Raw genomic sequence first — 22,623 nt, 5'->3', positions numbered from 1 at the left:
AAACAGTGAGTCTTTACATGACAACTCATACAGGTAAAACAGGAATGTGCTGCTGGCGGCAGAGAGCCAGAGGAAACGGGGTTATACAGGGCAACTGCTGCTCAACGAAAGAAAGAAAAAATCCTCAATCCCAACATTTGGCACAGGAGAATCTTTTCAGTTTTTTTCTGCTTTGTAGACTAGTCATTTTCCTACAGGTAAGTGGAAAATCTTTTTACCTATTTTCAATACAAATCACATACTACTTTATGAGCGAGGTTCATCTTGAAGTATACATTACTGGTAAAAAAAAAAACTGTTCAATTAATTTGATCCAAAGTAGGACCGGTTCCTGAAATCAGGCTGCTTTTCTGCACTGCTTCTTCCCTCTGCAGTAAACAACAAAGACAAACCCCAGGATTTGATTTCCTTTTTGTCAGAACCAGCCAAACAAGTTCCTTCTTTTGCTGAGGGCGGAAAAAGGCTGCGTGCTACAACACACTGACCTTGGGGAGATGAGGTCGACAACAATAATCCAAGAGATAAAGAGGAAAAGTAGACGAAGGAACCAGCGGCAGTCTGTCAGTCAGACCCGTTGATACAGGGGTAAATACAGTAGCTCGACCTGCATTCGCTCAAATTAGGCAAATGTTATTTTAGAGAGACAAAGCAATAAAAGTTTACAGAGAGATCTGCAAGCATGGAGCAGTATGTCATCATTTATGAATGCTAAAATAAGAAAGAGACAATCTAAAACATCATTACAGTACCTATATACATGGAACAGCCATGTGGATTTTAATGTTGTGTTTTTTATGCGGCCTGTCTTTGAAAGATTAATGATTAAATCATTTTACATGATTTCATGGCTTTGAAACTTTCTCGGTTCTTGGTTTTAATGTTGTGGCTGATGGTTGTAATCCGTAACAAACACACATGAAAAGGCACATACAAGCAGGGATTTTTATTTTGTTAAAAACAGAACTTATCTGAGAGTAAAAAAAAAACGGTAGCCACGTGCTACAGATGGCCAAACAACCCAGAATGTCACATTTGACTTAAAAAATATGTACATCAAAAATATGGCTTGACAAATAAAGTTTTCAAATCGCAACAAGCCTCTAGGCCGGGAGTCTATATGGCAGGAGTCAGACGTACAGTACACACACAATGGCTTGCATAAACAATCACAGGTAACAATGAGGACGGTTATGTTGACTGCAAAGACTCCACGGAGTATAGCCACGTTTCTTTTTCTGACACCACCTTGAAACACTGCATACTAATACAAAAAATACTTGCTTTGTCTTTCCTTTTGTCATTTAAAAAAAAAAAAAAGTTTCCTCTGTCGCACATTTGCTGGAAAGATTAAAAAAATGTCCTTGAATTTAAGTGACACTCCCACGGGAAACATTAGACCACTAAAAGAAGAACGACTGCCCAAAAAAGGTGCTCCGCTCTGTAACAGCAGTAAATGACAGAAGACGGATAAAATTGTCCAACCGTTGTTGCTTACATCCCTCGTCGACGTAGCTACTTTAGCTCCGGTGTTGCCCCTTCAGAGGAGCAGAGGAGCGCCCGAAGAGTCTGTTTCAGTGTCGTGGTGGTAGGGCGAGTAGGTGGTAGTCGTGCTGGAGGAGTATGCTACAAGAGAGAGAGAGGCAAAATTTGAGAGCGTTGAAAACAAAAAAAGAAACAACGCAGTGGGAGAAATAGCCATAACAGCACATTAGATTTCATGAGATTTGAAATGTTGAGTTTAATCCAGGACGTTGACAGGTTCCCAGGCCGCGATGTGAAAGTTGTAGAAACACAATGTGGTGTAAACCTCATTCAAAACACATGTAATTGGACACCCCGTCCTTACAGCGGCCTCTTTGCTGAACAACAGCACACACAAAAAAAATGCTGCTGTTTAGTGATCCACCTGTAACCCAAGTCATCTCGCTGAAATTACATAATAATCCAGGGGACATTATGTGGCATATATTTAATGTGACTTGATCTGCTGCTTAAGCAGGTGGTGTAGCATGGCCCCTTGAGCTGGAGGGGCAGAATGAATGAGGGAGATTTATAGGTGGGTGTAAGGTGGCAGGTGAGGGGAGGAGGTGGCTAATGAGCGAGGGATTGTCATATGCAGAGAAAAGGGCAGGAATGCTTAAAGAGCGGAATGCTGATGGAAAGTGGAGAGGAGGTGAGAAAATGCCTGCAGCAAGTACAATGGACTGCACAGGTAATTTAACCTCAGTGGCCACGACAAATAAGGATTGTAGCTCCATCGGCACAGGGAATACAATTCAGATTAAGATGTGAAATGTTTCTAACCAATAATCAACTCTGGTGCGGAATAATTCTGGATCTTAATTCAACTCTTAATCCCTTCGCTCGTGTTTTTTTTGCTTTTCGTCACAACGGAAAGGTACAAAAGAGTCTGTGCCTCCGATGTGGAAAATTCCCACTTCGTGCTCACTTTTCCCGCTGTAATGTCTCATCTTCCTCGCCAGCTCGTCCGACGGCGTCTGCTCCGACACTTTCACCTCCGGATCTGTAGCAGGGGGAGGGAGGAGAAAAGAAAGAAAAGAAAGACAAAAATTAACACAAGCAGAAGAGGAACTCCCACCCTAATTTGCCTATTAATCCGGTCATCCCATCTATTGTGCAATATGTTTGAGAAAACACTGTGTACGTGTATCAACTTGCTTAAGATTATTGTTATTAGGTCACAGCCTGTAAAAGACAAACAAAAGAGCTTCAGCGGCATTACAACAGATGCTGTGAGTCACTCAGAGAAGACAGGTTAGACCATTGGTATATTTAGTATGAAACATCTCAGTTTTCATGTGGTATAATCTCATAAAGACTTATACAGCAGTAATCATTAGTGGTAATTGGTTTAACAGATGTTTGCATGATGTTCTCACAGTCACTGCTCATGAAGGTGTTGGTCATGGTCTCGTTGCCGCTGTCGGGTAGAGTCCCGTCACTCCTGCCGTTGGCACGCTGTCCTGTGGACTGGTGGCTCTTGTTCCTCTTGCCCTTCCGCGTGCTGATGCGAATGACACCGTGCACCAGCTTGCACTCGGCCTCCTGCTCCTCCAGGTTGTAGTCCTGAGCGATGCTGTAGATGAGCTCGCTGATCTCGTTGGTCTTGCGGGAGAACGAGGAGTCGGACGTGCACTTGGCCAGCTGGTCGATCTGGTGCAGGGCGTACAGCTCCAGCAGCTTCTTGGTGATGAGGGAGTCGATGTCCGTGCCCGTGTCGCTCAAGTCGTCCAAGTCGTAGTCCTCGCGGGAGAGCAGGCTGGTGTTGCTGACCGGCCTGTGGCTTTCCCCTTTACCGGGCGCACGGGTCCGTTTTGGGGCGGCGACCGGGTACCTTACTGTCTGACCCGCGATGCGCACATCCGGGTAGCGGAAGCTGTCACTCGTGGGCAACTTGGAGGCCTTGGTGGCCTTGCTGGACTCCAGGGGAATGCCACAGGTGGGGTTGCACACGGCCATGCCATTCGGAGGGTGAGGCTCGCCGCCCGCTTTAGGGGGATGGTCTGTGGAGCTCTCGTTAACAGGCAGACAGGGCTCTCGGCTGCCATAAAATCCACAGGTCAATACGCAGCAGATAAGAGCCTTGCAGCTGCCCCAGCCCACCGAGGCACAGGAGCCACAGGCATGTCTGGTGCTGGGCGTGTTGTCTGCGGACCCGGGGATAAATCCGATAGTCTCCGAGCCCCGTGCCGTGCCGTTCCGTGGGTGGCCTCTGCTGCGACTGTACTTGTTCTCTGAGTACCGGGAGTGGTCAGTGTTGTGCTCGTGCAGATGCTCCCCGTGAGGATCCTTGCAGGAGTCTTGGCTCTCCCTGGAGATCGTCCGAGCGTGCCTGTGCTTTTCCACCCTGGAGCCGGAGCCGGAGCTGTGGTGCTTGTGGTGGCGGGACGCCTGGGGAGCCCCTGTGCTGTGGCCAGGCATGGCTCAGAGCGCCCGGGACCTGGTGTGGGAGAGACATGTTTTTAGAAATAACAGCCAGGTATACCCCCCCCCCCCCCCCCCCCCCCCCCCCCCCCCCGTTTGGTTGCCACACAGACTTGCAAGCAGTAAACGCACCACAGCATTTTTTTTCTTATTTTTTTTCCTGTAGTAAACACTCTCCACTTCAAGTAAATAAAGCCACTTCCCGTGAAAGTGGCAGAATGTAAATAAACCAGACCAGCTGGATTGATTGCTGGCCTGATAATCAGTCGGCCCATTCCGTCGCGCCCTTAAAAGCTTGTTTGGCCTCCGGGGAACGTGCAGGTAAACTGTTGACCGAGAAACAAACCTCGTCCAACGTGTAACCGCCTGCTTTCCTTCAACCCACACACACACACACACACACACACACACACACACTCACCGCATAAGAGGAGACCGGGCTTCGTCCCTTTGTCCCGGGCCACTTGCTCGGCGAGCAAACCGCGGAAGTCTCGAGGAGGCAACTTCTCTCCTGCCAGCGTTTCAAACGCGGAGGGAAGAAAAAAACCCAAACAACAAGCCCTCGGTCTCCCCTCTCCCCCGCCCACGGGTTTCCAGGTGACTCCGCTTCCACGCAGACAGACAGACAGACAGACAGACGGACGGACAGACGGACTCCACGGAGCCGAGCCGAGGCCGAGCGACGTCCTCCTCCTTTAGGTCAGAGGACGACGAAGAAGAAGAAGAAGAAGAAGAAGCAGAAGAAGAAAGTAGTCCCAGTCCCTTTGCGCTGTCGAGCGGCTCCCGGTGCTCGGCTGTTACCTGCGGCTACAGCGAATCACAGCTCCTCCACCCACAGGTGGGGCGTGACGTCACGCGAGGCGGACATAATCGCAGAGGAGGGAGAGAGGTGAGGGGGGGGGGGAACTAGGGCTGCAGCTAACGGTTGCGTTTTCGCTGTCGATTAATCTGTTGACTGTTTTCTCGATTAATCGACTAGTTGTTTGGTGCATAAAATGTCCGAAAAATCGTTTCTCCCAAACCACAAGATGATGTTTTGTGGAGCTGCAACAGTTAATCCATTAGTAATCGACTACTCAAATAATCGCCAAATATTTTCGATAAACGATTAATCGGTTCAAGTACTTTCTCGTGGAAAAGAATTGATTTCCGCTTCTGAAATATTTTCTGGTTTCTTTTTTCTCCGTTGTGACAATGAACTGAATATCTTTTGGTGTGTGGACAAAACAAAACATCGTCTTGAGTTTTTGGGAAACAAAATTTTTCACCATTGTATGGACCAAATAACTAAGCGATTAATCGAGAAAATAATCAACAGATTAATCGATAATGAAAATAATCGTTAGTTGCATCCCTATGTTTTGTTTTGTCCACACACAAAACATATTCACTTCACTGTCACAGAGGAACAAAGAAATCAGAAAATATTCACATTGAAGCAGCTGAAATCAGAGAACTTTTACTTCCCCCCCATAAAAAACTATTCTAACCGATTAATCGATTATCAAAATAGTTGGCGATTAATTTAGAAGTCGATAACTCATCGATTAATCAATTAACTGTTGCAGCTCTAGAGGTAACACAAGTGAAAGGGAAAAAAGGGACAAGAAACGAACAGTTATGCAATAAAAAAAATGCAATTGAAGAAGAGCAAATGATTAATTGGCTCAAAATTTGATCAATAAAGTGGGGAAAAAAAGTTTGAGCTTTGCATACCCAGATAGTAAAATGTAATATAATAATATTATACATTATAATATAATGCAACATAAAGACTGAACTTTATTTTGTTAGTGGCATTCCAAATATCCGCAATGCTGTAAACACACACACACACACACACACACACACACACACACACGTGACAGGCATGCACAGAGATGCACAGCTGCACAGCCAGCAGGTGTATTTCCACGTATCTTTCATTCTGCCCTATTTTTCCCTCTATATGGAAACACTTAATCACACACTCGCTGGTTTGAAATAGCAGGGCCACCTCGCCTGGGAAAATAATGTGAGTCTGTGTAGTGTGGTGGTGTCGTGTCGTTTCGCTGCAGCCACAATAAGAAAACTGGCAAACAACAACATTTAATAATCAATGTTATTTTATTCATGATGATTGTAAATACAGGTTTCATATCAAATACACACTGACTTTAACTTTTTTCTTCGACTAAATACTATAAAAACTAAAGACGCATAGCTAATTAAATATAGGGAATGATATTTCTAGATTAAATGATAGAAAATGTAATAATGACTTATTCTTAAATTGACTGGGTATTTATGGATTACAGTTTCTGAGGTCAATAAACACGTTCCATGCTACTGAGCAACAATCTATGTCCTTTATCCAACGGAAACCTCCGGCAGTATGTCAAGATATATAAAGAAATAATACCCCAAAAACACAGACAATCTTCAATGAGATGTCTCCTAGTGTGCTTTCAATCTAGTCTATGTTTTATATTAAATTTTTATTATATAAAATTTATGTCACTTTTACACAAGCAATGTTTTAGTGCCTCAAAAACACAAAGGCACTTTTAGGGTGAGGTTTATAAATGCAACATGTGCACAGACAGATCAAAAGAATACAATTAATTCATAAACGTACTGTCCTAAACTATTCATATCTACATCTAGCTTATATTATGACAAATCATTTTAGTATCATTAGGAGATCATAAATTCACAGAGGGGGAGGTTTTCACCCGTTTGACCTGTGTGTCTGTGGGAACCGGGACGATGCAGGTGTCGTTCGGCAGCTGCTGTGACAGAGCTAATCTTAAGTGCCCTCCTGCCCTGCCGCTACTGTCGTCGGCTGCGATGTGGCCCAGCCGGGGGTCTGAGTCAAGCTCAAAGCGGTAGTGATATCCCTCCAGAACGTCTCTACATGCATCTCTCATTTCATAGATCCACTTCTTCATGCCTTTGCGGTTCAGGTAGAGCACGAAGAGAAAGACCATCCCCACGAAACCCAGCACCAGCCCGAGGAAGACGTAGGACGTCTGGAGGGTGAGGTCGGGCGCCTCTGCTTGGACTGGGACTACACAGCCAATAGCCTGGACACTGAGCCCCCGCAGCCGGGCGTCGATTAACGCTCTTGGTGAGGCGCATCTCACAGCATCCACATCGAGCACCGCTCTTGATTCATTCAGCCAAGTGACAAAATGATGGATTTTACAAGAGCAAGTGTAGGGGTTGTAACCAAGAAGGATGCGGATATTGCCAAGCTTCTCCAGCTCCTGTAGAGAATCATCTCCAAAGGTCCTGAGGGCATTCTGTGTCAGGTCCAGCACCTCCAGATGGTTCAGGCCAGAGAAGGTCCCACTGTAGACAGCTACCAGAGAGTTGTTTGTGAGGAAGAGCTGCTGCAGACTGGGAAGGTGGGAGAACATGCCCGCGGGAAGAAGGACGAGGTGGTTTCCGGAGAGGTCAAGGCGGAGGAGCCCCCGGAGGCCACCCCAGCGCAGAGCCGTGGCGAGGTCCGTCAGGGCGGTGGAGTTGTGCAGCGAGCGGCTCAGGTTGAGCTCCTGCAGGGGACTGCCAGGTATGCTGAGAGCCTCAGGGTGGATGAGCGCCAGTTGGTTCCCACTGAGGTCCAGGAAGCGCAGGTTGATGAGGGCAGAGAAAGTGTGGGACTCCATCTCTGTAATCCTGTGGAGACGACAGACACTGTAACATCTGTAACATCCAATGTAATTCTCGAGCTTGGATACAAGTTGTGCATCTCTCTGTCTTGTCTCTTTCACATCAGCAAAGTTGGTCACACTATCCAAATATGGCTCAACATACATGAATGGAGAAGAAACAAAAGCACTGACATTCTCACCTATTATTGCTTAAAATGATGTTGGTGACATTTTCCATCTCTGTAAATGATTCAGGCGCAATCTGTTGTATATTGTTCCCTGTGATGATGACAGTCCTTGCATATCCTGGTATACTTTGTGGCACCGTGAGCAAATCCGTAGAAACACATTTTGCTGTGCCAGTGACAGCAAAACACTCACAGCCAAAAGGACACTCCGAGCACAGGCAGGGTGCACAAAGCAGAATTCCCAGAAACGCACGGACTGCAAAAATACACATCTCGAAATTAAATAGCCAGTTAAAAGGAAAGATGTAAAAAAAATGTTAACACAAGACTGGGATATACAGCAGAGCAAATTTGAATTGCATGTGAAGTAAGAGAAAAATTCAAAAAGCTCTCGCTCTCACAAACTAATCTAATACTGCAGAGGCGGCAAACGCTGCTCGCTCCGGCATCAGTACGTCCTCGTCTGCTCCGCTCCGGGAGTAAGAGTTCCCATAAAATTGATGGTAGGTCACATCACGCAGAATCTGCTGGGGGAAAAAAAGCTAACGTGGTTCCCTTAAAGGTACAGAGGACGACTGGGGCGTCCACAGCCTGTGACCTACACGTCTGACAGGGGAGAAGTGAAAAAAGAAAAAGAAAAGGGCTCTAACACATCGAGAGCAAAGTTACAAAAACAGAAATATTAAACTGACATACAATAATAAATAACACTCTTTCAGGTACACAGCATTAAAAACTAATCATAAACAGAAACGATGCATGATAATGTAATTTATTTTTGCTCATAAGTTTGTTTAAATCAAAGGAGTAATAATAACATTCCAGCACAAGGTGGTTTAATTGAAAACATTCCAAGTTCTGTGTAAGATAAAAACAACAATATACACTCACATTGAAGAAAAAAAAATACAAAACACTGGATTAAAGGGAGGAGGACATTTTTTTGACAGTTCGATATCTCTATTTTTCACATGTGGGCCCTGCATCATTCTATCTTTGGGAGCGGCTCATATCTCTTAGACAAATAATTGATGAACTATATTTCAGCGTTCAGATTTCATGGCCATGCATCACTGAAATGTACATTAGCCAGGCTGGAAACACATTCATCATCGCCATCCGTTGAAAAAAAAAAAACGTAGCTGGAGCTCACCACCATTACTTTACCGAGGTTGGGATCTTCCTTCATGATCCTCCTGATAAACTAAGCAAAAAAATATACCACCATGTGAAAAATAGCAATGGTAACTTTTGAAGAGATGTAATCCATAAAAACATAAATAACAAAAAAAGAAAGTATTTTTCTTGAATCTTTAAACCAGGGTTTGCCCTTAATTACCCTCCTTGAGACTAGATCTCTACAGACCACTATAGACAATGAAGTCCTTTATTTTGGTATTTTAATGTCCAGCACATCATTCATGTCAGTGACAATGTATGAAGTATAACCAGAGTCCATGAATCATCCCGTTGGACTGCTCCGCTCTGTCACTGGAGGTTGAACGTGAGGACGAAGGTGGCGAGGACTCCGCACAGCATGAAGAAAGGGAGCCAGGTCTTGAGGAACGCTGCCCAGCTGAAGGATAGAAAGGGGGTGACGCATGTTAGAGTAATCCTCAACATACAGAATACTGTAAGTGTGGGTGGGAAGCAATGAGGGTCAAACGTCCAAACGCCTGTATATTTTGGACAGACAAGGTTGTGTGAGGTGTGTGGAAGTGTCACATGGTCCAGTCTCTTTGCTCCCAGAGGCCCACAGCTCCCCTCTCTCCCTCCCTCCCCGTGGCTGCACCCCGGCCTTGCCTGCGTCCTACTGTCCTTTCCACCCAGCCGGCGCAGGGAGTCCCAGCAGAGAGAGGTGACCTCCAGCGGCGACACAGAGGCGAGCGCTGCTGTCAGTGATGAATTACACGACTCCCCTTTCTGTTAAAAAGACTCCTGTGCCGTGGGAGTGCATGTGCGGAGGCAGCACAAACTCTGACGCCAGCGTTCTCTATGTGGGTCAGTGGAGAATAATGAGGAGGGGCTCTCCGAGCCATATGTCTCTTAATGCTCTCTGGCATCCAGCAGCAGAGCAATTAACAGAGTTTTTGTGATAAAGTTGCTTCAAGTGTGTATCATTTTTCTGTCTTCTCTGTAAATATATGTATAAATATATACATAAACACCCATGGAAGTCTGATCGGTCAAATGAATATAATGTACCACTGTAGCTGTAAATGGTAGTCGATTAATCAAAGTTTTATTGTGGTTTTAAATAATTGCTCACTGAGAATCTTCTGGACATTTTCCTGCTGTATTCTCACATGGGCTCATTTGGACATTTTAAAAGGAAAATTTTACAAGGGGGCTGGCAGGAAAAGTTCCGTAAAACTGTTCCGTAAAAATTCATTCACAGGAAATTTCACTTGGGGTTAGGGCACGGAAAGTCAAGACTTCAGTGTCTGCAAGCAGTGGGCCGGACTTTGGCTTTAAATTGTTCTCACCATGTTAGAACAAATGGCAGAATGAGGCTGTAATAACTCACCTCACGTGTTTCCCGTGAATGAGAGACCGCGTACACAGGTTCACCATGTTCCAAGACGTGCTGTTGTCGTAGCACATGAGGTTGAGGGCCATGGCAACGTGGGAATGGCAGTTGTCGAAGCAGAGATTGTGCTTCAGAGAAACAGGGGAAAAAAAGAGTAGATATCATTGTTATGCATGTTAATATTGAAATGCGATTGAAAACCTTAAAATGTTCTCTTACCGGTCTACACTTGTATTCCTCAGACGCATCATGCACTGCTTTGTCCCACGTTGCAGCTCCGCTGCCACACACTTTGTCCACATCCAGCTTCCAATACCTGCGATATGAAGTCCAATCAAATGATGTCAATTTTTAATGTGGGATTTGCTGTGACATCTCTGTTGAAATATTATTAAGGCACCATTTTTTATCAATGAACTTACTTTGTTGGTCTACCAAAGCCCATGTTGTCCTCCTGAGGAAAAAAAACATACATTTGAAAACATTTATTTAAGCATAAGTGAACTTGTGCTTGACGTTATTGCGTCATAGCACCTAGGCTGAAATTGTGTTTGCTTTTGTCATGTGTGTGCGTTGTTGGCCACTGTTTATAAATTGCACTATATGAATAATTTATGGATGATGGATGAATGTATTTGATTGTGTTTTTAACACCGCAGACACTGTGATGTGACATCAAAGGCAAATTTCCCCATGGAAAAAGTAAAGTCCATCTCATCTTATCTTATGTCCGAGTGGTTTATTATTGGTGCATTTAAAATACATTCTCCCGTCATGATCAGCTCGATGACATTTCACGTTGGAGGTTTGCATTTTGAACCCACGTGACCCCACTTCGAGGCTGTTTGTTGCACCTGATGCATTACGCGACGATGATGATGAGAAGAACTCACCGAGACAAAATATGATCCTGCGAAATCCCGGATGACTCCGGAAGAGGTGCAGATGCCCATGTGACCGATGAAGGGGAGCACCCACCTGCAGGACGCACAGAACAACACACGGATTACACGCGTCACCGTGAGCTGCGTGTGCACTCATGCAACAACTCATGCACAATTGTGCAGCAAGAATACACAACATAAGTGGTGATTTATTAAAAAAGAAATGGACAATATAAAATTTAACTAGCTGCTGCTAACACCGCTGCTTCTCCACAACAACATTTAGACGCCAAGCTCTCGGGACCTGGACATCATCAGTCACAGTATAAGCTCCTTACGACAAGAGAGGAATCGGCGTCCAGACAACGCAGTACGGGTAGCGGCCGTGTTTCCTGTCGCCCTTTAAGAAATCGCCTTGGTAGTTCATCATCACGTCGGTTTCATCCACCTCCGCCATCACTGCCCCCGGAGTGACAAGAGGGAGAGAGATGTCAGTGACGCACAGGCGGCGCCAGGCGGCGCTGGATGGGAAGCCGGAAGCGCGTAAAGACGGTCGCCATTGGCGGGTCAGTGAACGCAACACCGGTCATTCGTGAGTCGACTGCGGCGTTTCAGAACCTCGATTTAAATGGGAATTAACACTGTTCCGCACGGTTAAAGTGATAAAATAAAAACGTTGGTCATTTTTTCTAGGCTCAGTTGTTGTGTATTCAGTTATGACTGAGGCACGGATGTAAATTAAACACGAGTTACATTTTGTATCATGTATCAAACAAATGCAAAATCTTATTTTTTTTTTCTTTACAGGTTTGGGAGCCTCCTAAATCTAAGTCTTGTTTCACCAGCTTCATCATCAGTATTATAACCTCCTCTCCTCCTAAAGCTGGGTCACCTCATTACTGTGCACAGCATATGGGCCACGGGATGCTCCCGCACTACTCCTGCTCATGATTTACTGTGCTCACATTTGTATCCTAATAGTCAGCAAAAGGCAGAGAACAGCAGACAATGATGAACGAGCAGGGAGCCAGAAGGTTCACAGCACATCCCACACCCACGGTACATCTTCCCAACATAGTTGAATCCGTGCTGCCAGGGCCTGTTGTTGGAAACAGTTCAGTCGTCATCATCATCATCATGGAACAAAAGTACAAGAGATGATAAGGTGTTCAATCATTTGATCATTTTACTTTGCTTGCAACAAAGGTTATGACAGGATTCATCAAAGAAAAAACACCCAACATATCTTAAATTAATGATGAAAAGTAAAACACATACAAAGCCTTGCGTGTGGTGCATGGTGCCGATTTCTTAACTTTCACTCCATCAGAGAGGGAACAACCCAAAGATCTTGTTCTTTGAGCAGTGGATGTGTTGGGTTCTACTACGTCTGTCTTTTTTTTAAAAGGTCAGTGAAGCCTCATGCAAGCAGGACTGAACGCCTGACTGCAGCGGAGAAGCCTAACTTCACCTACTTACAGTACAGAGCATTATTGAAAACACCCCCTTTTATCTATTTTTTGGGGTAAATGATCACCATTACAATTCATAGGAAGAGTGTGTACCTAATAAAAACATCGGACAAATATGTTATCATTAAAAAATGGATGGGTTGTTAAGATGAGGACACTCTCTTCCCTCCACCAAATATGTAATATTGTAGTATTTCCTTGCTCACTTTTGGTGATGAGCCGACCCTTCTCAGTATTGAATGTAAACGTTTGTCTTCGTTCCTCTCCTGGAGGACGACCTCCCTCGAGCTCCTGGGTGTTCAGTCGCCAGCGCTGCACGTCTCGTCTCTTCAAAATTCCCCACATGGGCTCATTGAGTTGAGGTTGAGTGGTGGCAAACTTGACCACGGCAGCTTTTTCACCCTGTTCTGCGATAAGGATGCAGCTCGCCTTGGAAGAGAGAGGGAAGGGGCATCGTTGGGCTACGTTGTGTATCCGAAGACCAAGTTGTGTAGAGAGCGATGAAGTACAAATTCCCCCACACCTTCAATATTATTTGCTAATCCTCTTGTGCCCTGGATCCTTTTCTGTGCAATGAAATAAACCTTGTTCAGGTCTCCAGACAAATTGTCTCTCTCCGATTTGATGTTTAATTTGTGATTGTCAAACAATTACATCTTTTTGAAGATTCAAGAGACAACTGCCCTTAATGTGCATCCGAAAAACATTTCATGAAATGTTTTTGTCAAATACAGTAGGATGGACTTTCAACGTGGCGTTTTAGCATTTAAAAAAAGAAAGAAACAATGTTCCTGTTTAGTGTTGACACATTATTGTAAACTGATTAACAAGTTAGATTGCAGAAACATTACATCACTTGTCATGAGAAATTATTGGAGTTGACAGGTTGAAGTGAGGGTGTACTCTTTTATGCTGTATACTGTACCACAAAATGAGCGTGTGTCCCAATCGAACCCGACAGAAGTTTCATTTCACGCCAAATGACATTTACAATCAGTCAACAATGCATGAGACTTCATTTTAAAACAAAAGCTGTATTAGAAGGTGTTGGGATTTTTTTTCAAACAAATATTTGTTCAAATAATACCTCTTAAGTAAAAGGAGTACAGTATGACAAAATGATGTTTCAATGAAACAGAGAAAAAAAACATTAATCCTTGGCCGCTGAAATGACAGACAACCTTTGGCAGAAGAAACCATTCCTTTTTCCCCTCTGACAGTTATAAACTAAACAAAGCTTGTAAATACACTTGATCGCAACAACGCGGGCAACTTTCACGACTTGCAGATTCTAATGAATTCTAAGCTTTTTTTTCCATGATCAAAACTGCAACAGAAAATATGACCCAGTCTAACTCAGAATCGGTGATGTGTGTGCGCAGCCTTTCTGAGATGAGCGGGCACTGTGACTTCTCTTCTTGAAGAGGAGGCAGCAGATGCAACAAAGCACCGTCTTCTGGTCTGTGATGCGATCCTCCATGGAGGACACTGCCACTGTGTGGTCACACTGACCTAAAAAAATAGGTCGCCCAAGTGCAGGCTTCTCCTACGTGTGTGCGCGTCTCTCCAACATAAACCTGAGGAGGGATAAGTGTCAAACTCCTTCTGCGAGAGAAACTGTGAGTGACATAAAAGGTGCTCTCCTCAAAAGTGTCCCCCCCTGCAACCGCAGAGTGGAGGGAGGGGCTGAGGTGTGAAAGGGGGCGAGATGGGCGTCGTCTCCATCGTCAATGACTTCCCCTCCCCAAAGTGGTCTCCGCCAATCCTGTCTCAGGATAGCGGAGGGCGATGCATAGTGCAGAAATGTGGCATGACATTCACTCAAATGTTATCGTCAGACAGAGGGGAAATAAAAAATTCAAACGGGAGCTGGGAGAGCGCTTCGCTGTCTACATCCATTCTGCAGAATGGCCCGACTGTTTGCTTAGCTTGGCCGACACTGCACTTGTCCCTCTGAGCTGTCTTCGTCATCCGAGCCGTCTGGGCCAACGCCACGCAGACCCGTGATGCGGTAGCCCATGTTGAGCAGCATAACCTCCAGCGGATCGGCGTTCATACGTCGCTGGTTTGCCTGAGCAGCACCCTCCATGTCCTCGACCACGCGCCCGTTCTCATTCTCCGTCTGTATAATGACAAAATTGCGGGGAGGAGAAAGGGAAATGAAATAACGGGGTAAAATGAAACTACATACATATATATATACACTACCGTTCAAAAGTTTCGGGTCACTGAGAAATGTCTTTATTTTTGAAAGAAAAGCACTGTTTTGGATAACATTAAATTAATCAGAAATACAGTCTAGACATTGTTGATGTAGTAAATTACTATTCTAGCTGGAAACGGCTGATTTTTAATGGAATACCTACATAGCTAATCGAGTTAGAAGGCTAATTAATGATTAGAAAACCCTTGTGCAATTATGTTAGATGAGAGAAGCTATAAAACTGGCCTTCCTTTGAGCTAGTTGAGTATCTGGAGCATCAGTATTTGTGGGTTCGATTATACTCTCAAAATGGCCAGAAAAAGAAAACTTTCTTCTGTAACTCGACAGTCAATTCTTGTTCTGAGAAATGAAGGCTATTCCATACGATAAATTGCCAAGAAACTGAAGATTTCCTACAACGGTGTGTACTAGGGCTCTAACCAGAATAGAAAGAGAAGTGGGAGGCCCCGGTGCACAACTGAGCTAGAGGACAAGTACATTAGAGTCTCTCGTTTGAGTAGTAGACGCCTCACAGGTCCTCAACTTGCAGCTTCATTAAATGGTACCCGCAAAATGCCAGTCTCATCGTCCACAGTGAAGAGGCGACTCCGGAATACTGGCCTTCTAGGCAGAGTGGCAAATTAAAAGCCATATCTGAGACTGGCCAATAAAAGGAAAAGATTAAGATGGGCAAAAGAACACATTGGACAGAGGAAGATTGGAAAAAAGCGCCAGCGCAGTCACCAGATCTCAACCCTATTGAGCAGTTGTGGGAGCATCTTGACCGTATGGTACGTAAGAAGTGCCCATCAAGACAATCCAACTTGTGGGAGGTGCTTCAGGAAGCGTGGGGTGAAATTTCTTCAGATTACCTCAACAAATTGACAGCTAGAATGCCAAAGGTCTGCAAGGCTGTAATTGCTGCGAAAGGAGGATTCAATGACGAAAGCAAAGTTTGAAGGACAAAATTATTATTTCAAATAAAAATCATTATTTCTGACCTCATCAATGTCCTGACTATATTTTCTATTCATTTTGCAACTCATTTGATGAATAAAACTGAGATTTCATGGAAAACATGAAATTGTCTGTGTGACCCCAAACTTTTGAACGGTAGTGTATATATATATACACAAATTAATACACAGATTTTAAGTTGTTTACCTCTGGTCTGGGGTTCCATAATCGAACGACAGGGTCAATGCCGCTCGTAGCCAGGAAGCAGTAGCTGGGATGGGGCTGCAGGCAGTTGACTATGGACTCGTCCCCCTGCAGGATCCTCACCAGATTGGTCGTCTCCTTTTCCCAGATGAAGAAGGAGCCGTCGTCTGAGCCACTGACGATGTACTGCCCTTTGCTGTAGAGGAAAGGAGGAAAGTATTCAGACCTAAATGTGGATATTTTGAGCTTTATTATTAATGTTGGACTTGCTGAATCACAAAACCTGATCGATATAGTTCCCACAGACTAGATATAGGAACGGGAGCTCTTTATCACTGTGTATCTTTGTGGTTCTAAGAGCTTGTGACTGCCCCCTACAGGCCCCCTGCAGGCTGAGGGTGAGAGCCCCTAACCTTCCGAAGAAGTTGGCCTCTTTGATGTCAGTGGTGGTGTTGCAGTGGCCGCAGTATCTGTGCTTGTAGTCGAAGCTGCGCTCTCTCAGCACCAACTCGTCCTCGGGGATCGACTCTTTCCGACTGTACCAGCGGAAACGAATGGAGCTGTTGGCCTTTTTATCTTCGGCTTGAGAAGAGAGACATCGAAACGTATTACAACGGAATCATTCACTGTAAACAAAATGTGGGTTTGCAACAAACCTACTGAATTATCACACGAAACCTAACAAAGATCCCCCCCCCCCCCCCCGCTTATATCAAACTCCATTTCAGTCTTCCAACAGTGTGTACTCTGTGATTACACTCAAGTTCAAACAAAAGGGTGGTGGCAGTGTATGTGCTTTTTTATAAGTTTATTTCAAGCTCTAACTGTGCACATTTTTGCTACACATACGACAGCTACAGCCTAGTGTGTTTTTCTCCTTCCGTACCTGATTCCGTCTCGGAGAAGAGAGCAGCCTTGATATCTTTGTCCAAGGCGTCACAGGCACTACTGTGTGCCTGCTCCGGAAACTTTCCCTTGAAGTCGTCCAAACACTCCAGAGCCTCAGTAACGTACTTCAGCTCAAACAGACACCGTGCCAGTCTGAAATGTGCTTTCAGGTGGCCGGGGTTAAGATTCAGAGCCTTCAGACAGTCCTTGAGGGCATCGTAATGGTCTCCGTCCCTATGAATCAGAGGTAAACAAAAAACACTTTGCTTTCATGGCCTTCAGGGAGAATACAATGCAATTGTCTGTCTGCGCTGGCACTTCAGGGGTCACGACACGATGAGGCCTACCACTTGCGTTTCATGTAGGCTGCAGCCCGGTTCCCGTACAGCATGGGGTTGCAGTTGGCCTGATGAATGCCTAAACTGTACAGCTGGATGGCCTGTGTCCACTGCTGCTGCGCGAATGCATCATTGGCTTCCTGCTTTATCTTCTCCAAGTGAGGAGGGAGCTCAGCAAAACTAAAATAAGGAAAACAGAAGAAACAAGACTCAAACGTTTGCACTCTCACACTGTGAGACAATCCATCAGTGTGTAGAAGCAATCAGTCTCAGGGTGAAAGAAAATCTACCCAGAGCGCATCTTGCTTCCGGCAAAGTGAATATGGCTAGTTGGCAAGTGCATTCCATTGGAGACGCCGTTGGTCGTCTTTCCATTCTGCACATCTCCTGAGAAGCAAAAGATTTGGAAACCACCATTACATTTTCAGACACCATACTTTGTACCATACTCTGGAATATTCTGTGGCATCTGAGTAGAGCAGCAGGAGGCGTGAAGATGATTCCGCTACGGAAAGCAGTGTTTTTGTTGACAGACATCGACGCGCCCTCTTGCTTGCCGAGATTTTCTTGCTGTATTTTCACTCTGACATTCTCCAGATATTATTTGACCGGGGGCTGGCATGATAAGTTCTGGACAATGTCCACAGCAACATTTGCCTTCTCATATATAGCCCCCCTGGAGAAAATGTCTGGACTTTAGTGCATTGTCTAAAAGCCTTCGGCATCCTTCAGCTTTTAATTTTTTTCTGGTTGCACAGACCCACCTGCTGATGACTGGCACTTTTTGGGAAGCAGGAAGGTGTATGGCTTCTGTTTAAATGTCAAGTCAAACAAATAAACCTAGAAGAAGAAACAAAAAACAAACATTACAGATCAGAAAATAGATAACTCCTCTCCCCATCCCTTTGTTTGTTCTGAGAAGCGTTACCTGTTCCCCGCCCATGTTAACAAGCAGCTCTGTGCCATCGGGACTGAATGTGACATAGGTGGCCACCAGGACCCTAAGGCGGTTATTGTAGTCGGGGAGTTTGACAGGCAGGTGCCCTGGAGAATGCAAACAGAAACTGATGTTATTCAAACACATCCTTCCTGTTCACTTTCGTGCAGCCTCTGCATGTACTGATGTCTTAACCCTAGAATAAGAATCCAAATGTTGTACAGTACCTGCAACGTAATACTGCCCGGCTCCGTCGGGGATGGGCTTCTTACTGTCACAGAATGTGTGCACAGCTGCCGACGTGCTCTGACTCATAGACTTCCTGTGTGAGGAACAAAACAACTTGGGTCAAAACCTAGAAATGGAGAACATACCACATCTCAGTGATTATTGAATTTTCATTAACACAGAATGAAATAACTTATAAAATATATATAATAATAATTATAACTTTTACTGACCTGTAGTTGTGAATCATCCTGATGTCGTAGAGGCGTACAAAAGGACCATTGGCTCCCACTGCCAGGTAATTATTGTCCTGTGGGTTGACGGCCAGACACTTGGCCTCGACCAGCTGACCACAGAACTCCGTCAGGTCGATCAGCACCTCAGAGCGTTTGCTGCTCTCCCTCAAGTCATATTGTCTGTAGCAAAAAAAGGAGAAATTAACATATTACCTGTGGTCAAAATTAGACATGAGATGTGTTTTGACTGAACTAAAAGTGAGGTGATTTAAATCAATTTCAATCCATCGTGTCTGACCTGATGATGCCGTCCTCCGCAGCACTCCAGAAGGTGTTGGGCCACATGGGTGCAGTGGCGATGCGTTTGACTCTGTTGGTGTGATCAGAAAACATATGGATGGTTTCCTTCACCGTCAGGTCGTGCACGTGGACCTTTGTGTCGGCTGCGCCCGTTATCAAAATTCTGTCTCCGGAGTGAGGGAGGAACTGTGCAGACAAACAAACACAGCAGAATGAAATTATGAGAAATGTCTTGTGATTAGCTGCATAAAATAGTTCAGTTATTTCCAATGAACACTGATGGCAGCATTAATAATATGTTTACCCCAGGAAGAATTTATAATCCATTAATATTCCCATTCCAATGCAATGAATTGAAGTCTCACTAATGGTCTTAGATAAAACCTCCAATCATGTTTCAATATAACACTGTCCTTCATGTTTGTGACATAATTCCCCATCATGTGAGGAACCTCCAGTGGAAGGCCATCATGGCAATGTCTGTGTGACATGTGAAATGTGAAACACTAACTTTTCACACAGGGAAGCTTTTATACAGTAGAACATTTTCCTCCAAACAACGTGCCACTCAGTAAATGATCAACAGTGCCACCCAATGTACAGGAAGTGAAGTTGTAAAATAGAGAGCATGAGGTGAGGCACAGCAATGTCCAGAATCTGAATGTTAATGGTGAGTCAAATTTAGATTCAGGCATTTAAATGGATAAAATGCACTTTCAATGAAACATGAATGGGAGTAATTCACTGATCTCTCTCTGTCCGTATACAAAACATAACACCTTTCACATCGCTGCCTTTATCACACTACGACTTCATAAGTCAGTTAATCCAGCCACTGTAAATGATTTCAATTCACTCCTCCACCTGCGGTTTTCAATACATCCATCTTCCATCCATGTAGTACCTCCTTACCTTCACAGAGAATATATTTGCCGCATGACCCGTGTGCATAGTTGTAAGCTTCTTGTGTCTGAACGGATCCCAGATGATGGCATGCTGATCGTCTGAGCCCGAGGCCAGTAGACTGGATGCAAAAAAGTAAACCACAGGACAAGTCAGGCAACATTTGTACAGGCCCTTCGCGGCCGATGCCGTTTAAAATCTTGCACTGTGAAACACTGAACAGCTGATGCTGTTTTATTTTGGCGATATAAATCAGTGCCTCAAGTTGAGTGCTGAAGGTATCAAGTGTGAGGCAAATGTTTAAGAGCCACTTCTTCTTAGCATATAGACCCCAGTACAACATAGTGAAACATGGCGGCCCTGTATTCATTTGGTAATTAGCTGTGCAGCCATGATGGGCCCCTTTCCATTACATACCTTACAAATAATAATTTTTTGTCATAGTCATGTGTGTGTGCTGTAACCCAACCTGTGACCCCAGGTCAGAGGTCATAAATGGAATAGAAGGTAACGTTTTTGAAGGATTTGAAGACTTACTCTCCTCGTTCATTCCACTCCAAGCAGTTCACGCAGCCCGTGTGGCCCTGTTGAGACAAGGTGCAGTAGTATCCCATCAGTCTCCCGTTTTTTGTTGTTGTTGTTGCAATTCTTTCTCCATCTACACGTGCACACGCAAACACACAAACAAACAAACATGTGCTGTGACCGACCTGAAGCTCAGCCTCCAGTCCAAGTCTCTTGATGAAGGGGTCAGTCACGTGATAGGACCTTTGGAAGCCTGCAGCTCTTTTGTCCTGCAGACATGAATCAAGAGTTTTGCCACATCTCATTCGTCGGGTGGTATCTGGGTTAGAAACCACCAAGATCATTTCCATGTACGTGATGTGTCTACTCACCCTGATCTGCCTGTGCAGGATGTCTCTGGTGATGTTGACAGCAGTCATGGCTTCACCGCACAGCACCAATTGGGGGTCGGGGGGCTGGAGGGTTCCAGGGGTCAGAGCTCAGCTGACATTTACTCTGGATGTCTTGAGAATCAGCTGCACAGATGTTAGAAAAAACATTCAGGCTGGTTGGACAATATACAGAACGAACTCTCATCATAAGACCCCGATTTTTTTTGATTTTTTTTACATGGGTTTAATGGGAGAGGGAGGGTGAAAACAAGTTTGGAGAGATTTGAATTATTCCCTCATCTTCGCGTTCTTTAGAAGACAGCTGAACAATTCGCATGCCATGCAGTTTACATCTCACACAGCAGGTCAACAGACTGTGACAGCACACTGAGCCTGCCACGGTCAACGATCACCAACCAGGCGAGTGCAGTAGCGAGGTAGCTAATGTTAGCCACGCAGCTCTGCCACTACAAGAACCGGCGGACTGTCTCGCACATAAACTGACACTCATCCTCACGTTGAGGTGCTGTAACCCTGCAGCACTCGTTCGCCACCTGTGCGTCGGGCCTTCCACAGACCTGTCGCTCGCCAGGTAGCTGCTGCCGTTAGCGTATCTGCGTGTTGCTAGCTAAACACATCGTCCACATCGCGACAACGTCAACATTTTGCAACACTTTACTTGTGGATCGCGGCTGCGTGGAGGAACCTCGCCGCGTCCCTCGAACTAAAACTGCGTCTGTCAAGAAATGTCCATTTGGTAAACGTGATTAATCGCACTCTGTGGGAGTTTGTTGACAGCAGGGCTCTCGCTAATAACGCTGCCTTACATGAACACAACCCTCCTCCTCCCACTGAGCAGCACATCACGCAATTTTGATCCGCCTCTCGAAAACACTGCCAACACTTCCGGTGCCTTTCAGAATAAAGGCCTTCTCCTTTAGCTCACGTTAACAAACATTTCCATCTATTGCACGAAAAGTCAAACCATTGTAAAAAGTAATAATAATAATAATAATCATTCAGAGATAACAATAATAATACAAAATAAAAGCTGCAATGAGTAAAAAAGACAGTCAGCAAAGTTTTTTTAATATTATAATGGTAGCATAAATATTATGATGAACTCATGCACTCCTGGACCAATCCATTGATTATTATTCCTGTTTCAATGCTATGGATTAAAGTCTCATTTACCTCCAAAATATGACAACACAATACAACATGACATTTTCCCTCCAGTATTCCAGTTGAGCATTTAAACCATATGCTAAAAAAAATAGTTTTATTGTAAATTAAGAAATAAACCAAATATGCACTGGTCACATGAAGAGAATGGAGAAATGCTTATTTTACCAAGCAGCCAGACAAAAGATGCAGATAAAGGGTCTGATCTGATCATAAGTGGCAACCTGAGGATGTAAATATGACTTGAATGGGCTCAGTCAAATGAATAAACAAAAACAGGACTTTTATTGATATGATATCAACCTTGCAGGTCACAACCTGAATGCTGAACCAAAAAGAAAATGAAGAAATTTCAAACAGGACATATCCTGTTTCTTAAATACAGTGAATGCAGCCTGTCTCAGTTCCTACTGTGTCATTTCCATTACACGCGCATGTTCTCTCAGGTGTCACTTTCAGCTTCTATGAGGCAACATCTTGGACCACTGCACTGACATTTGGATGCTTTTTTGTCCTGCATTAGTCATGATACAGCCACACCCTGAGCTTTAGCAGAAGAAAACTTGTGTTAGTGAGGTCAGGGAAAGAAATTTTGTTCTAATCTTGTTATTGTCACATAACACATGAGGCCTTCCAAGGTAAGTTTTTATACAGTTGTCTCAACACTAGTTCAGACAGCACCTTATTGCAGTTA

At 44.6% G+C, this 22,623-nt stretch overlaps 4 protein-coding genes across 7 annotated transcripts; all 4 read right to left on the bottom strand.

Moving 5' to 3' along the window:
- Window positions 1-928: 928 nt before the first annotated feature.
- Window positions 929-4,739, bottom strand: kdf1a (keratinocyte differentiation factor 1a). The gene is made up of 4 exons (XM_035630291.2): window positions 4,367-4,739; window positions 2,901-3,961; window positions 2,450-2,524; window positions 929-1,623 (listed from the first exon to the last, which is right to left on the bottom strand). The coding sequence occupies exons 2-4, from the start codon at window positions 3,940-3,942 to the stop codon at window positions 1,538-1,540; spliced, it is 1,203 nt and encodes a 400-aa protein (XP_035486184.2). The 5' UTR covers window positions 3,943-3,961; window positions 4,367-4,739; the 3' UTR covers window positions 929-1,537.
- An 872-nt stretch (window positions 4,740-5,611) lies between these two features.
- LOC118308847 (trophoblast glycoprotein-like) lies at window positions 5,612-8,387 on the bottom strand. The gene is made up of 2 exons (XM_035630279.2): window positions 7,781-8,387; window positions 5,612-7,605 (listed from the first exon to the last, which is right to left on the bottom strand). The coding sequence occupies exons 1-2, from the start codon at window positions 8,038-8,040 to the stop codon at window positions 6,630-6,632; spliced, it is 1,236 nt and encodes a 411-aa protein (XP_035486172.1). The 5' UTR covers window positions 8,041-8,387; the 3' UTR covers window positions 5,612-6,629.
- Window positions 8,388-8,524: 137 nt separating this feature from the next.
- Window positions 8,525-11,715, bottom strand: LOC118308869 (transmembrane protein 222-like). The gene is made up of 6 exons (XM_035630300.2): window positions 11,521-11,715; window positions 11,192-11,276; window positions 10,721-10,752; window positions 10,518-10,614; window positions 10,296-10,426; window positions 8,525-9,344 (listed from the first exon to the last, which is right to left on the bottom strand). The coding sequence occupies exons 1-6, from the start codon at window positions 11,637-11,639 to the stop codon at window positions 9,257-9,259; spliced, it is 552 nt and encodes a 183-aa protein (XP_035486193.1). The 5' UTR covers window positions 11,640-11,715; the 3' UTR covers window positions 8,525-9,256.
- Window positions 11,716-13,546: 1,831 nt separating this feature from the next.
- On the bottom strand, window positions 13,547-21,611 carry wdtc1 (WD and tetratricopeptide repeats 1). 4 transcript variants are annotated; one of them, XM_035630240.2, is made up of 16 exons: window positions 21,424-21,611; window positions 20,745-20,888; window positions 20,559-20,642; window positions 20,386-20,432; window positions 19,858-19,969; window positions 18,944-19,131; window positions 18,643-18,825; window positions 18,409-18,503; window positions 18,173-18,288; window positions 18,009-18,084; window positions 17,535-17,631; window positions 17,254-17,424; window positions 16,905-17,140; window positions 16,432-16,600; window positions 16,022-16,214; window positions 13,547-14,776 (listed from the first exon to the last, which is right to left on the bottom strand). In XM_035630240.2, the coding sequence occupies exons 2-16, from the start codon at window positions 20,790-20,792 to the stop codon at window positions 14,579-14,581; spliced, it is 2,013 nt and encodes a 670-aa protein (XP_035486133.1). In that variant the 5' UTR covers window positions 20,793-20,888; window positions 21,424-21,611; the 3' UTR covers window positions 13,547-14,578. The 4 variants fall into 4 exon arrangements, with proteins under 4 accessions (XP_035486133.1, XP_035486143.1, XP_035486159.1 ...); XM_035630250.2 differs by having other exon boundaries at window positions 20,745-20,885; XM_035630266.2 differs by having other exon boundaries at window positions 21,572-21,592.
- Between the last annotated feature and the right edge of the window lie 1,012 nt (window positions 21,612-22,623).

The sequence above is a fragment of the Scophthalmus maximus genome, chromosome 1 (assembly GCF_022379125.1).
Source record: "Scophthalmus maximus strain ysfricsl-2021 chromosome 1, ASM2237912v1, whole genome shotgun sequence".
In the NCBI taxonomy this organism is placed as follows: Eukaryota; Metazoa; Chordata; class Actinopteri; order Pleuronectiformes; family Scophthalmidae; genus Scophthalmus; species Scophthalmus maximus.
This window is presented reverse-complemented; position numbering and strand designations above follow the sequence as displayed.

Bases quoted from the DNA above. Each gene is read 5' to 3' on its own strand.
- wdtc1 (XM_035630240.2), bottom strand. From the start codon at position 20,792: ATGACTGCTGTCAACATCACCAGAGACATCCTGCACAGGCAGATCAGG. The intron at 17,425-17,534 runs GTAGATTTTCTT...TCCTTATTTTAG, and splicing joins GGAAGCAAGATGCGCTCTGG to TTTTGCTGAGCTCCCTCCTC. The intron at 17,141-17,253 runs GTAGGCCTCATC...TCTGATTCATAG, and splicing joins GCCTACATGAAACGCAAGTG to GGACGGAGACCATTACGATG.
- LOC118308847 (XM_035630279.2), bottom strand. From the start codon at position 8,040: ATGTGTATTTTTGCAGTCCGTGCGTTTCTGGGAATTCTGCTTTGTGCA. The intron at 7,606-7,780 runs GTGAGAATGTCA...TCGTCTCCACAG, and splicing joins ATCATTTTAAGCAATAATAG to GATTACAGAGATGGAGTCCC.
- LOC118308869 (XM_035630300.2), bottom strand. From the start codon at position 11,639: ATGGCGGAGGTGGATGAAACCGACGTGATGATGAACTACCAAGGCGAT. The intron at 11,277-11,520 runs GTAAGGAGCTTA...TGCGTCCTGCAG, and splicing joins ACGCCGATTCCTCTCTTGTC to GTGGGTGCTCCCCTTCATCG. The intron at 9,345-10,295 runs GTGAGTTATTAC...TCTATCCTTCAG, and splicing joins ATTCACGGGAAACACGTGAG to CTGGGCAGCGTTCCTCAAGA.
- kdf1a (XM_035630291.2), bottom strand. From the start codon at position 3,942: ATGCCTGGCCACAGCACAGGGGCTCCCCAGGCGTCCCGCCACCACAAG. The intron at 2,525-2,900 runs GTGAGAACATCA...CCCCTGCTACAG, and splicing joins CACCTTCATGAGCAGTGACT to ATCCGGAGGTGAAAGTGTCG. The intron at 1,624-2,449 runs GTGAGCACGAAG...TCTCTCTTGTAG, and splicing joins GAGACATTACAGCGGGAAAA to CATACTCCTCCAGCACGACT.